The sequence below is a fragment of the Symphalangus syndactylus genome, chromosome 5 (genome assembly GCF_028878055.3).
Source record: "Symphalangus syndactylus isolate Jambi chromosome 5, NHGRI_mSymSyn1-v2.1_pri, whole genome shotgun sequence".
NCBI lineage: Eukaryota > Metazoa > Chordata > Mammalia > Primates > Hylobatidae > Symphalangus > Symphalangus syndactylus.
In genome coordinates this window covers 16,237,068-16,251,944 of record NC_072427.2, presented here as the reverse complement: position 1 = coordinate 16,251,944, position 14,877 = coordinate 16,237,068, and the positions used below count along the sequence as shown (strand labels likewise).

At 50.7% G+C, this 14,877-nt stretch overlaps 2 protein-coding genes across 3 annotated transcripts; one reads left to right on the top strand and one right to left on the bottom strand.

Moving 5' to 3' along the window:
- Positions 1 to 549: 549 nt before the first annotated feature.
- Positions 550 to 4,395, bottom strand: CIB1 (calcium and integrin binding 1). Of its 2 annotated transcripts, none has more exons than XM_055277228.2 (7): positions 4,120 to 4,395; positions 3,954 to 3,988; positions 2,497 to 2,725; positions 1,635 to 1,785; positions 1,373 to 1,491; positions 1,196 to 1,284; positions 550 to 805 (listed from the first exon to the last, which is right to left on the bottom strand). In XM_055277228.2, the coding sequence occupies exons 1-7, from the start codon at positions 4,168 to 4,170 to the stop codon at positions 784 to 786; spliced, it is 696 nt and encodes a 231-aa protein (XP_055133203.1). In that variant the 5' UTR covers positions 4,171 to 4,395; the 3' UTR covers positions 550 to 783. The 2 variants fall into 2 exon arrangements, with proteins under 2 accessions (XP_055133203.1, XP_055133204.1); XM_055277229.2 differs by having other exon boundaries at positions 2,497 to 2,605.
- A 33-nt stretch (positions 4,396 to 4,428) lies between these two features.
- Positions 4,429 to 13,694, top strand: GDPGP1 (GDP-D-glucose phosphorylase 1). Its single transcript, XM_055277226.2, has 4 exons — positions 4,429 to 4,572; positions 4,802 to 4,876; positions 9,115 to 9,171; positions 11,533 to 13,694. Exon 4 carries the CDS (start codon positions 11,542 to 11,544, stop codon positions 12,697 to 12,699), a length of 1,158 nt encoding a protein of 385 aa, XP_055133201.1. The 5' UTR covers positions 4,429 to 4,572; positions 4,802 to 4,876; positions 9,115 to 9,171; positions 11,533 to 11,541; the 3' UTR covers positions 12,700 to 13,694.
- Positions 13,695 to 14,877: the final 1,183 nt, after the last annotated feature.

Below are 14,877 nucleotides of genomic sequence, written 5' to 3'. Positions count from 1 at the left end.
TTTGAGGTAGGTCTAGTTTTCTGAGTTCTGAGGGGTTCTGAACCTCCTCTTTGCAGGGTCAAGTGAGCCAGAGTCAGCCTAGCCTGGTCAGCAGCATCTCCCTGTGAGGCAGCTCTGAGGCGGGGGGCTTAACGCACTGATAGGCAGAGGCAGGGGGTTCATTGCGTTTACTTAAGCCCCTTTATTCTGCATTCCCAATTCAGTTTAGCAAGGGTAGGGACACAAGGGATGGGATGGGATGGGGGCCCTTTGTTAAAGTTTTTAATTCTTCAAATCATGCAGTAAAATAGACTTTACTGATGTACTGTTTACATTTTGACACATGCAGAGACTCATCTAACCACCACCCCAATCAGGATACAGGAGAGTACCATGCCTCCTGCTGCACCTTCATCCTCACACCCTCCCATGGGGACAGCCAGCATGGGTGCGGCTTGACTTCCCACTGGCCTCTGCTCGATATGCTGCTTATTCCTAGGATGATCGAAGGCTCTTAGAAGAGAAGTCCAGTCCTTCCTCACACCAGTGTATCTCATGTCACGCACAGGGTCAAACTTCTAAACCTTTATTACTGATTAGTACAAACACAAATGGAGCAATGACAACAGCAGTGAGGAGAGGCCCTGACAGGGAGGGCCGCCGCTGCCTGGGGTGAGGCTGCACAGTGCCAGCTCCAGACTGGGCCAGCTTGGCCCGCACTGGTAACACAGGCTTGACTTCGGCCACAGCTCAGCAGTAGAAAGGTTCTTGGACAGGGTGCCAGGACACACGCTGGGGCTGCTGTCACAGGACAATCTTAAAGGAGCTGAACAAGAGAAAAGGGGTGGGTTTTCTGCTGGAAGAGGAGGGTAGGGACTAAACCCAAACTTGCCCCCTTCTCCCTTTAGACCCTTCTTTGGAACGAGCTGTGTCCCATGTGTCAGCACCCCCGGAAGAACTCCCTGAGACATCCAGAGGGAGCTTTCTGGACCCACATACAGGGTCAGAGCTTCTAAACCTTTATTACTAATTAGTACAAACAGAGCAATGACAATGGCAATGGGAAGGGGAGAGGCCTCGACAAGGAGGGCTGCCCCTGCCCGGGGTGAGACTGCCAGCTTAGTTGGCCCTGTGTGTGGGGACTTGGGCTTTCTCTCACCCTGGCACCACCTCCTGTAGCAATGCCCTAGGCCCAGAGGCAGGACCACTGTCATACCTGGCAAAGTCTGGAGAACGGGAGATGACGTGCTGGAACTCAGAGAGGTTGATGGTTCCATCCCTGTCAATGTCAGACTCCTCCAGGATCTGGGAAGGGGAGAGTTTCAGGCCAGAGCCCCAACCCCTCCCTCCCGCTCCCAGGCCCAGCTTGGGCAGGGCCTGCTCAGCTGCTCACGTTGTCGATGAGCTGCTGCATCTCAGACGCACTAAGCCGTGTGTCCTCGCCCTCTCCCGTGAGGCAGTTCACCAGTCGGCTCAGGTCTTCTCTGTTCAAGGTTCCATCATCATCAAAGTCTAGAGAGCAGACACAGGAAGCCAAAAGACACGGTTGGGAGGGGCTCTGAGGTTCCCCAAACGGCGCCCATTTCCCAAGCAGGGCCACCACAAAGCCCACGTGGGAAGGAGTGGTGTCCTGCTGGGCTACTCCTGGTTCTCACCGAAGATGCGGAAGGCGTAATGGGACTTGATGTCCGGCGTGGCTGTGTCACTGAACACACTGAGGAGGTCGAGGAAGTCCTCAAAGCTAAGGCTGTCTCTGGCTGGGGATGTGGAGAAGACCCTGCAGATTCGCTCCTTGAAGGGGTTGGCCTAGGAGAACAAACACCACAGGACGTGGCCCAGGTCACACACTCATGAAACCCTACCAGAAACTTGAGAGAGCAGGTCACAGGACCAGCACCAGGGAGCTCAGGCTCATGGGGGTGAACGATCAGTGCTTTGGGGCCAACATGGAGGGCAGTGGGGGCACAGGAAAGCAAACTGACCCAGTTGGGGAAGGGACTGAGATGGCTTCCTGGGAGACAAGTGTTTAACCCAAAGGCAGGTCACACACAACATAAGTGTGGGCAGAGAGGGAAGAAGAAGTCATCCTAAACAAAGGGAACGAGGTGGGCTGGTTATTTTAAAACACAAATATTTAATTGAACAGCTATTGTGTTACAGGCACTGGGCCAGGCCCTTTGCACAGAAATTTTGCAGCAGCCCTACGGAGTGGCAGTCAGTCTCTAGAACACGGTTCCTCAAACTTTAATAAGGTAACTCAACTCCTCTTAAGGGATAAAACTTCTTTGAACTTCCAAGATTATGTTCTAGAATCCCCATTTGAAAAGCACCATGCTAGATAATTCTGCCCGGTGATTTTGGTAAAGTCCTTGCCCCTAGAAAATTAGAACTAAGCAGAAAAATGACCAGAATGGGGACCAGTGACCCCATGATCTCAAAGCTAGTGGCAGATGGAGTTAGGGGGTCTAGCAGGGAGGGAGTGGTGGGAGAGGTGTTAAAGGAGGGGAGCGCTTGCACCTTGAGCTCTGGAAGGCTGAGAATCTGCTCGAAGGGCACTTGTGCCCGAAGTGACGACTCCACGCTCCGCTGCTCCTGGGGAAGCAGCTCACAAAACCGCCTGTGGGCTCTGGTAGAGAGAGGGAAACTGTTGGTGTTCTCAGTGATCGGACTCCCTGTGTGTTCATTCCCACTCCTTGCCTGCTGCTCATTATCAACCAGGTGAGGAGCTAAAACCACATACACAGAACTTCCGAGTCATCAGGCAACAGTAAGCAAAAGGACATGTCACAAGGCCGTACAGTCTAGGAGTCTATTCTTGCAATGAGTATTTACTGAGCATTTACTATGTGCTGGGCACTGATTCTAGAGATCCCCAAGGGATGAAGAGGTTGGGGAAGGAGCCAGAAGTTGGCCCTAAAGAACTGGCCGGGCACGGTGGCTCACACCTGTAATCCCAGCACTTTGGGAGGCCAAGGCCGGCAGAGCATTTGAGGTTAGGAGTCTGAGCAACATGGTGAAACCCCTTCTCTACTAAAAATACAAAAATTAGCCGGGCATGGTGGCGGATGCCTGTAATCCCAGCTACTCAGGAGGCTGAGGCAGGAGAATCGCTTGAATCCGGAGGCAGAGGCTGCAGTGAGCCGAGATCGTGCCCCAGCACTCCGGCCTGGGCGACAGAGGGAGACTCTGTCTCAAAAAAAAAAAAAAAAAAAAAAAAATGGAGAAAAGAGCAAAACCAAAAATCTCATTCTCACCTTCACTCCAGGGATCTCTTGCCCTCAAAGCCTCCTTTTTAGCAGCCACCCTGAACTGTCCTCCTCCTCGGCCTTCACCTCCTTCCCATGAGATTATCTTTGCCGCAGGAAGCCCAGGCACCTCCTCACTCAAAGTGCCCTGGCCTGCATAAATCTGGCAAAAGGGCTTCCAGCCCAAGTTCAAATCTACTTACTCAGAGTGTTGTCTTAAGCAGTTACCAAACCTTTCTGAACCTGTTTCATTGTCCAATACCTCTCTCCTAAAGATTAAATTAGGTAATGCAGGCAACCATTTAGCACAGTCCCTGGCACATGGTGACTGCTCAGAAAGCGATAACGGTTACTGTATTATTCAGGTAAAGTTGGGAGAAGGAGCCAGGCTCCCCAAGGCTTCTGCGGTTTAGCCACTGGGCAAGGTCGGCCCCTGCCGGACTGGGGCGGGAAGTTCGGCAGTGCTGAAGCTAGTGGAGCTCAGGGTCAAAGAGCGCCTAACTTTTCCTGGAGGCTGTGAGGTGGCTCCGCGGTGCCACGCTGGGGCCTCAGGCGAGAGCAGGGAGGGCGTGCCGGGAGGAGGGCGCAGCGCGGGCTCGGTCTCCTGGCCTCCAGCTCCCGCTCCTCTGCAGACCTCAGGCCAGCCCCCGCCCCTCCCTCGGGACAGCGCCCCCGAAGCTGTCTCTAGAGGATCCCGGGGTCGGAGGCAGGGTTCAAGGCAGCACTTACAGGAGGATCTCCTGCTTCGTCAGGAACGTCAAGTCCTGGAAGGCAAAGCCAGAGCGGGGATTAGCGGACCGCTGGGAGGCCGCGGCCGCCTCGCAGCCAGCTCCCGGACCCTGCTCCCGGGAACAGGCCCGCACGCGAGCTCCCTAGGGCCAGGCGTCCCGCGCACCTGGTACTCGGCCAGCAGCTCCTTGGACAGGCGACTGCCCGAGCCCCCCATCGCCCCGCCGCGCACAGCTCCGCCAACTCGCCTCGAGACGCAGACAACTTTCTCACTTCCGCCCTTGGGCCGCGTCACTGCCCGGTCCCCGCGGCAACCGCTCCTGGGGCCACCACCCCCGGGCCCGCCCCCTCCTAAAAGCGGCCAGGCGTTTCCAGCCGGGTTTGGCAGGCGAGCTGCCGGCTCCGAGCGGTCCTAGGCGAGCTGGAGGCGGGGCCCGGGGAGGGGCCCGACGCTCCGGGGCGGAGCCCAGGACTCACGGCCCCGCCTCCGGGGTGGGCGGGGGCGGCCCACGCCGCGCGCGTGCGTGCTGGCTGCGTATACGCTACGGGCGTCGTGACCTCCCTGTGGCCCCGGCAGCGGCTGCGGAGAAAGTCGCGAGGAGCATGCGCTTCGGCTGCAGTAGGTGGTGGCGGCGGCAGCCCTGGGTGGGGTCCCGTAGGGGCATGTGAGAAGTCACTGGAGCTAGCGTTTCCGGGAAACCTGGAGACTCGCTGAGTGGCGGGGGTCGTCGGCTGCCCCTCTGCCCAGCAGGGGCTCTTCTAGATGTTATCATCAGGCAATCGCTGCACCTGTCGCAGCCCCCAAGCCACCTCTTCCAGAAGTAACCATAACTTTGCTTCCTTCTTAGGCTATTTACTGAGGACCCACTGGATGTCAAGCACTGTGCATAGTTTTCTTCGATTGTTGCAATATCCCTTGCAAGGTAGGTTCCCATTTTACAAAGATGGAAATACGTAAGTCCGAAGGGTTTTTTTTTTTTTTTTTTTTGAGACGGAGTCTCGCTCTGTCGCCCAGGCTGGAGTGCAGTGGCGCAGTCTCGGCTCACTGCAAGCTCCGCCTCCCAGGTTCACGCCATTCTCCTGCCTCAGCCTCTCCGAGTAGCTGGGACTACAGGCGCCCGCCACCACGCCCGGCTAATTTTTTGTATTTTTTTAGTAGAGACGGGGTTTCACTGTGGTCTCGATCTCTTGACCTCGTGATCCGCCCGCCTCGGCCTCCCAAAGTGCTGGGATTACAAGCGTGAGCCACCGCGCCCGGCAGTCCGAAGGGTTTTAGTGATTTTTCCGGGCGCCGGCATTTAGAAGGTAATCGGTCCAGTCCAAGGCACTTTTAAAGGCTCTCCACTGCTGTTCTCATAATTCCAGCTGACCTGCCGTCCTTTTGACTCTATCTCACCCCTAGACTGCTGACCCTTTGCTCTTGTCCCCTCTTAACCTCTAGGATAATGTTTGGCACATAGTAGGCTCTCAGTAAATATTATCGAATGCGTAATAAATGAATGAACATATACTACTGCAAAAGGTAAGGATTCCAAACTGCTGGGAGGAGGAAGTGGAGGTTGTGTTGGTCAGGCTGGGATTAATTCTTGATCCTTCCAATCCATTATACTTGCTGATCTTTGTAAAGTCTAAATCTGAGCATGTTAGTCTCAGTTTATAACCATTAAATGGTTAAAAACCCAAATCCTGGCCCTCTGTAACTGGACTTCCTCCTATTGGCTCTCTGTGTTTCAGCCACTTTGGGCCCTTAGTCCCTCTTCCATCTTATCCTCAGGGAAGCCTTTCCTGACTCCCTAGACTGCCTAGGAATCTACTTTACACTTGAAGAATACCCAGTGCTTCTCCTTGGCAGCATGTGTTTAATAAGACCCACTGTATTAACATGTACATTCCATCATTGTAGAAATATTCAAGGCCAGGCGCGGTGGCTCATGCCTGTAATCTTAGCACTTTGGGAGGCCAAAGCAGGCGGACCACTTGAGGCCAGGAGTTCAAGACCAGCATGGCCAACATGGCCAAACCCCGTCTCTACTAAAAATACAAAAATTAGCCAGGCATGGTTAAACCTGGGAGCTGGAAGTTGCAGTGAGTGGAGATTGTGCCACTGCAGTCCAGCCTGGGCAACAGAGTGAGACTCTGTCTCAAAAAAAAAAAAAAAAAGATAACTAGGGTATAGGCCCATCCCAACCTGATCATTTTTCTCTTTTTTTTGAGACAGAGTCTCGCTCTGTCGCCTAGGCTGGAGTGCAGTGGCACGATCTTGGCTCACTGCAAGCTCTGCCTCCTGGGTTCATGCCATTCTCCTGCCTCAGCCTACCCAGCAGCTGGGACTATTGGCGCCCGCCACCATGCCCGGCTAATTTTTTTGTATTTTTAATAGAGACAGGGTTTCACTGTGTTAGCCAGGATGGTCTGGATCTCCTGACCTCGTGATTCGCCCACCTTGGCCTCCCAAAGTGCTGGGGTTACAGGCATGAGCCACCGTGCCCGGCTGATCATTTTTCTCTTAATAGCAGGCTCTTTCTGTCCAAGAAAGAGTTAGTCTTCTGTTAGTAAAAGCTTAGGCAAAAAGCAAGAAGCTGTCATTATGTCTCCTGTACTAAATAGACCTTGTTTGCCTCTTACAAGCCAAGGCGAATACCTGGGCTGCATGGTAATAAGTATCTGTCTTTTTTTTTTTTTTTTTTTTTTTTTTTGAGACAGGGTTTCACTCTTGTTGCCCAGGCTGGAGTGCAATGGCATGATCTCGGCTCACCGCAACCTCCGCCTCCCAAGTTCAAGCAGTTCTCCTGCCTCAGCCTCCTGAATAGCTGGGATTACAGGCATGAGCCACCAAGCCCGGCTAATTTTGTATTTTTAGTAGAGACAGGGTTTCTCCATGCTGGTGAGGCTGGTCTCGAACTCTCAACCTCAGGTGATCGCCTGTCTTGGCCTCCCAAAGTGCTAGGATTACAGGCGTGAGCCACTGCACCCAGCCATAAGTATCTCTTTATAGTGAAGACGCGAGAGTCAGCTTTGTGCCTGGTGACCAGCTGTGATCTAGATCTCTCAGCCACTTCACTTGGCTCTGAACCCTTCATGGAGCAACCTTCTGGTTTTCATTTTGCTTCCTGATTCATTTTGTACACTGACCAGCCAGCAAGAACCTTTTGTGCCATTTGGCACATTTCTCATTGTAAATTATTATTATTTTTGAGACGGAGTCTCACTCTGTCACCAGGCTGGAGTACAGTGGTATGATCTTGGCTTACTGCAATCTCCTCCTCCCAGGTTCAAGCGATTCTTCTGCCTCAGCCTCCTGAGTAGCTGGGATTACAAGAGTGCACCACTATGCCCAGCTAATTTTTGTATTTTTTTAAGTAGAGACGGGGTTTCACCATGTTGGCCAGATGGTCTCGATCTCCTGATCTCTTGATCCGCCTCCCTCAGCCTCCCAAAGTGCTGGGATTATAGGCATGAGCCACCACGCCCGGCCTCTCAGGGTAAATTATTAAATGGGCAGTCTGAATCATCTGGTAGTCCTTGGTGAATCTGGTTAGCATATTGTCCCTCCTGTACCTGATCAACTCTTGGTACAGTGATAAAACCGAGCTGCTGATATACTTTTATTTTTTATTTATTTTTTTGAGACAGAGTCTCACTCTGTCACCAGACTGGAGTGCAGTGGTGCGATCTTAGCTCACTGCAACCTCCGCCTCCCAGGTTCAAGCGATTCTCCTGCCTTAGCCTCCCGAGTAGCTGAGATTACAGACGCCCACTACCACACCTGGCTAATTTTTTTGTATTTTTAGTAGAGACGAGGTTTCACCATATTGGCCAGGCTAGTCTCGAACTCCTGACCTCGTGATCTACCCACCTTGGCCCCACAAAGTGCTGGGATTACAGGCGTGAGCCACTGTGCCCGGACTTCATTGTAATTTTCTTTTTTTCCCTTTTTTTTTTTTTTTTTTTTTGAGATAGAGTCTCGCTCTGTCACAAGGCTGGAATGTGGTGGCAGGATCTCAGTTCACCACAACCTCCACCTCCCAGGTTCAAGTGATTCTCCTGCCTCATCCTCCCAAGTAGCTGGGACTACAGGTGTGCGCCCACCACCACGCCCACCTAATTTTTGTATTTTTAGTAGAAACAGGGTTTCACCATGTTGGCAAGGATGGTCTCGGTATCTTGACCTTGTGATTCACCGGCGTCAGTCTCCCAAAGTGCTGGTCCAGGGATTACAGGTGTGAGCCACTGCACCCAGCCCCTCATTGTGATATTGATTTGCCTTTTCTTATTGATTAATGATGTTAAACATCCCAAACGTGCTTGTTGGCCATCTTTATATCTTATTTGAAAAAATGTCTAAGATTATCTCTTTTTTTCTCCTTTTTTTGGTTTTCTATTATTTTTATTATCTCATTTTAAATTTTTTCACCTGTCAGATAAGATTCTCTTTTATTAGAATAAGATACTACATTAGTCAGGCCTGGTGGCACATGCCTGTGGTCCCAGCTACTTGGGAGGCTGAGGTGGATGGATTGCTTGAGTCTGGGAGGCAGACATTGCAGTAAGGTGAGAATAAGATACTATATTTGATCATCAAAATTATGCTTAGTTTCACTTTTTTTTTTTTTTTTTTTTTTTGTCTTTTACCTTGCAGCTCCAGCTCAAAGGATTAGCTTCATTTTTAAACATTTTTGGCCAGGTGCGGTGGCTCACGCCTGCAATCCCAGCACTTTGGGAGGCCAAGGCAGGTGGATCACCTGAGGTCAGGAGTTTGAGACCAGCCTGGCCAACATGGTGAAACCTCGTCTTTCCTAAAAATACAAAAATTAGCCGGGCATGGTGACACACACCTGTAGTCCCAGCTACTCAGGAGGCTGAGGCATGAAAATCGCTTGAACCTGGGTGGTGGTAGTTGCAGTGAGCCAAGATCATGCCACTGCACTACAGCCTGGCTGACAAGAGTGAGATTCTGTCTTTAAAAAAAAAAAAAAAATTGACCATCTTAACCATTTCTAAGTGTATAGTAGTGTTAAGCACATTCACGATGTTGTGCAGCAAATCTCCAGAACGTTTTCATCTTGCAAACTAAGCCTCAATACCCATTAAACTTAGCTTGACTTTTGATATGTAATTTTTTATATGTTTTCTGTTTCCTTTCTGTTTTATTAACATGAAGTTTCTGGACCAGCAGAGCTGAAGGAACCCAAACTTGGACTGAAGTGACTCTACTAAGGTAATGCCTCCTTTTGACATCCTATCTGGGCCAGTAGCAGACCCCTCTCCCTGACAGTGCTGGGACCAGGGCTCCAGGCAGCCAGGGGAAGATGAAGACAGGCACTAATTTCCCCCTTGAAAGGTTGGCCCTGGGCACTTACACACACATTGGTGCCATCCTCACCCAAATGTTTCTATGCATGACCAATTGGAATCACTATGGAACATGGAAAAGCTTTTCCCACAAAAGAAGTGGTCATCTTTGAAACCCTGAGCACTCTCATACACTGGAACTCAGGTATGATTTTCTGGAGGGCAGTTTGATGGTATGTACCAAAAATCTGAGCCATGGGAGTTTGAGACCACCTGAACAGCATAGCAAGGCCCTGTCTCTACCAAAAACAAAACAAAACCAAAACCTGAGCCATGGACCTACTCTGACCCAGTGGTATACCAGGATTTTATTTTAAAGGAAAATAAAAACATGATGTGTTCAATGATGAGTGTGTGAGTGTGTAGGATGTTTATTGCCACATTGTGTATAATAGAATGCAACTAGCTACAACCTATATAAACAGTTGAAGATTGGTTAAAAAGTCAAAATCCATCTATGTATGAAAATGAAGCTAAACATAAATTGTGATTTTTCCTTAGGTATTATAACAAAGGGTTATATTTTATCTTTATTTTTTCTGCATTAAAAAATTTACTCAATATATATAATTTTTAGAAAGAAAAAAATAGTTGATCTATATGAGACATAAAGTGTGTGTGTGTGTGTGTGTGTGTGTGTGTGTGTGTGTGTGTATTAGTCTGTTCTCACACTGCTATGAAGAAATACCCAAGACGGGGTAATTTATAAAGGAAAGAGGTTTTATTGACTCACAGTTCCGCAAGGGTGGACAGGCCTCAGGAAACTTACAATCATGACAGAAGGGGAAGCAAACACATCCTTCTTCACATGGCAGCAGCAGGGAGATGTGCAGAGCAAAGAGGGAGGTAAAGCCCCTTATAAAACCATCAGATCTCGTGAGAACTCACTATCACGAGAACAGCATGGAGGTGACTGCCCCCATGATTCAATTACTTTCCACCGGGCCCCTCCCACAACAAGTGCGGATTAGAGGAACCACAAGATGAAATTTGGGTGGAGACATAGCCAAACCATATCTATATATCTATCTATCTATATATTTTTTTTTGAGATAGAGTTTCACTCTTACTATCCAGGCTGGAGTGCAATGGCGCAATCTCGGCAGTGCCTGGTGGCACATGCCTATAGTTCCAGATACTTGGGATGCTGACGTGAAAGAATCCCTTAAGCCTGGGAGGTCAAGGCTTCAGGGAGACGTGTTTGCACCAATGCACTCCTGCCTGGGTGACAGAGTGAGAACCTGTTTCCAAATAAAATAGGCCGTGGCTGGGTGTGGTGGCTCACACCTGTAATCCCAGCACTTTGGAAAGCCGAGGTGGGTGGATCACCTGAGGTCAGGAGTTCAAGACCAGCCAGACCAACATGGTGAAACCCTGTCTCTGCCAAAAATACAAAATTAGCTGGCTGTGGTGGCACATTCCTATAATCCCAGCTACTTGGGAGGCTGAGGCTGGAGAATCTCTTGAACCTGGGAGGTAGAGGTTGCAGTGAGCCAAGATAGCACCATTGCACTCCAGCATGGGTGACACAGTGATAAATAAATAAATAAATAAATAGGCCGGGCGTGGTGGCTCAGGCCTGTAATCCCAGCACTTTGGGAGGCCAAGAGGGGAGGGTCACCTGAGGCCAGAATTTCAAGACCAGCCTGGCCAATGTGGTGAAACTCTGCCTCTACTAAAAATATAAAAATTAGCCGGGCCTGGTGGCGGGTGCCTGTAATTCCAGCTGCTTGGGAGGCTGAGGCATGAGAATCACTTGAACCCGGGAGGTGGAGGTTGCAGTGAGCCAAGATTGCGCCACTTTCCTCTAGCCTGGGCGACAGAGTGAGACTCTGTCTCAAAAAAATAAAAATAAATAAATAAGCTGGGCATGGTGGCTCATGCCTGTAATCCCAGCACTTTGGGAGGCCAAGGCAAAGGGATCACCCGAGGTCAGGAGTTCAAGACCAGCCTAGCCAATATGGTGAAACGCCATCTCTACTAAAAATACAAAAATTACCCGGGTGTGGTGGTGCCTGCCTGTAACCCCAGCTGCCCAGGACGCTGAGGCGGGAGAACCGCTTGAACTCAGGAGGCGAAGGTTACAGTGAACCAAGACACTGCCACTGCACTCCAGCCTGGGTGACAGAGTGAGATTCCATCTCAAAAAAATAAATTAATTAATTAAATTAAAATCTCTGGAAGTGGGTTACCATCAGGTGTTTTTCATCTTTTATGATTATTTCAGGTCAGCTCTATGGCTCTTCCACATGATTCAAACGAAACTTCCTATTTGCTACCTCCAAACAATGAGGACTGGGATGGGCAAACCATTCCTGACTTTGTTTATGGGCAGAAGGATCTCATGGCAGAAGGGATTCAGTGGCCAAGGAATGCACCCGGCATCCTGGATGCTCTGCCACAATCTCCCTTTGATGCTGCACTCTGCTCTGCCTGGAAGCAGCGGGTGGAGCTGGGGCTGTTTCGCTACCGCCTACGGGAGCTACAGACCCAAATCCTCCCTGGTGCTGTGGGTTTCGTGGCTCAGCTGAATGTGGAGCGTGGTGTGCAGAGGAGGCGCCCGCAGACCATCAAGAGCGTGAGGCAGGCATTTGACCCTGAACAGTTCAACTTCAACAAGATCCGGCCCGGAGAAGTCCTCTTCCGTTTGCACCGGGAGCCTGATCTCCCTGGGACTCTGCTGCAAGAAGACATCCTCGTGGTGATCAACGTCAGCCCCCTGGAGTGGGGCCACGTGCTGCTGGTGCCTGAGCCTGCCCGCGAGCTCCCCCAGCGCCTGCTGCCGGGTGCACTGAGGGCGGGGATTGAGGCTGTGCTGCTGAGCTTACACCCGGGCTTCCGTGTTGGCTTCAACAGCCTGGGAGGCTTGGCCTCGGTGAACCACCTCCACCTGCATGGCTATTACCTGGCTCACAGACTGCCCGTGGAGCAGGCGCCAAGCGAGCCCCTGGACCCTGGAGGCCATTTGCATCTGCTCCAGGACCTCCCAGCTCCCGGCTTCCTCTTTTATACTCGTGGGCCAGGGCCTGACTTGGAGTCCCTGATAAGCAGGGTATGTCGGGTCACTGATTATCTGACTGACCATGAGATTGCACATAACTTGTTTGTGACCCGGGGAGCTCCACCAGGAAAGACCTCACCTTCCTCAGCCCTCACAGGGGTCCGAGTAATTCTGTGGGCCCGGAAGTCCAGCTTTGGGATAAAGGACGGTGAGGCTTTCAGTGTTGCCCTCTGTGAGCTGGCTGGGCACCTCCCTGTCAAAACATCCCAGGACTTCAGCAGCCTGACAGAAGCAGCTGCTGTGGCCCTCATTCAGGACTGTCGGCTGCCCCCATCCCAGGCAGAAGAGGTACAGGCAGCACTGGTGGCCCTGATGTCCCAGGAAGAGCAATAATACTTCTGGATGTATTTATGTTCTTTTTTTCTTTTCTTTTGAGATAGGGTCTCACTCTGTCACCCAGGCTAGAGTGTAGTAGTATGATCCTGGCTCACTGTAGCCTTGACCTCTGGGGCTGAAGTGATCCTCCCATCTCAGCCTCTTGAGTAGCTGAGACTACAGGCATGCACCACCACACACCTTTTTTTTTTTTTTTAACGATTAGGTGATTTTGTATTTTTTTATATAGACAGGGTTTCACCATGTTGCCCAGGCTGGTCTTGAACTCTTGGGCTGAAGCAGTCCTCCCACCTTGGTCTCCCAAAGTGCTGAGATGACAGGAGTGAGCCCCTGGATTCTTTTCTTTTTCTTTCTTTCTTTTTTTTTTTGTTTTTTTGAGACAGAGTCTCGCTCTGTCACCTAGGTTGGGGTGCACTGGCACAATCTCGGCTCACTGCAACCTCCACCTCCAGGGTTCGAGTGATTCCCCTGGCTCAGCCTCCCAAGTAGCTGGGACTACAGGCTCCTGCCACCATGCCCGGCTAATTTTTTTTGTATTTTTAAAAGAGAAGGGGTTTCACCATGTTGGCTAGGCTGGTCTTGAACTCCTGACCTTAGGTGATCCACCCGCCTCGGCCTCCCAAAGTGCTGGGATTACAGGCGTGAGCCACCACGCCCAGCCAGGATGTATTCATTTTCTACCTGATGAGTCCCTTCCCAGAGCGCTGTCCATCATGGTCATTTGGACATTTATTTTCATGGCTGCCTTCTCACCTGTCTCAGCCTAAGAAGAAGGATGAAGAAAGAGTTGATAATGATCTCTTAAAGGGGAGAAAGATAATGGTCTCTTTAAAGGGGAGCTGATAATGGTCTCTTTAAAGGGGAGAAAGCCTGGAATAATTCTACTGAGTAAGACTTCATGAATGTATCTGCTACCTCTCCCTGTTCTTCTTGTTCAAGCCCCAGGGGTGTTAAAAAGTAGTGTGTGTGACAGTTACACACTCCTGACTTTACATTTGGACTTTGTCTTCCTTTGATACCAAATGTTAGCTAGGTGATAGTGCATGTGCCTCCAGTATTGAGCTGCCACTTCCGTTCTCAGCCTCTCTGTTTATTCCCCTTTGCTCACCACTTATTTTTATTTCTTCGTCCCTTCTTTCCATTTTGCCCTGCTCCACCCAAATGCCCCACTCTTTCACTTTCCCGGCCACCTTGAGCTTTCCTCTAGCCCCCAACACCGAGTTGAATGCTCTTCACTGACATCATCTGATGTAAAAACACAGTGTCGTCACAACTTTCCAGGTGCACTTTTTTTTTTTTTTTTTTTTTGTGAGGCTGGGGTGCAGTGGTGCAATCCCAGCTCACTGCAGACCCAAACTCTTGGGCTCAAGCCACCCTCCCACCTCAGCCCCCTGAGTAGCTGGGACGATAGGTGTGCACCATCACACCTGGCTAATTTTTAAATTTTTTGTAGAGACAGGGTCTTGCTATGTTGCCCAGGTTGCTGTCAAACCCCTGGCCTTAAGAAATCCTCCCACCTCGGCCTCCCAGAGTGCTAAGATGCCACCACACCTTGCTGCAGGTTTTTGTTTTCGTTTTTGTTTTCTCGACACAGGGTCACTATCACCCAGGCTGGAGTAAAGTGGTATGAACACAGCTAACTGCAGCCTCAACCTCCTGGGCTCAAACAATATTCCCATCTCAGCCTCCCTAGTAGCTGGGACCACAGGCATGCGCCACCACACCCGGCTATTTTTTTGTAGAGACAGGGTCTTGCCAAGTTGCCCAGGCTGGTCTGGAACTCCTAGCCTCGAGATCCTCCCACCTCAGCCTCCCAAAGTGCTGAGATTACAGGCATGAGCCACCGCACCTGGCCTGAGTCTTTTTTTTTTTTTTTTCTTTTCTTCTTGAGTCGGAGTTTCGCTCTGTTGCCCAGGCTGGAGTGCAGTGGCGCGATCTCGACTCACTGCAACCTCCACCTCCTGGGTTCAAGCAATTCGGCCTGAGTCTTCTTAATACCCCCATTCAAAACAGGGGATGGAGACTGACAGTTTGTACTTTGTTCAAGGTCAGACAACTGGAATCGGGACTGCAGCACAGACAGGTACCAGAAGATGAGCTGGGACAATGTGTGCTTGTGACCGCCTCTCCAGTCAGTGGTTCCCATGGTGGGTAGCGCTGTCCTTAACAGTTTGC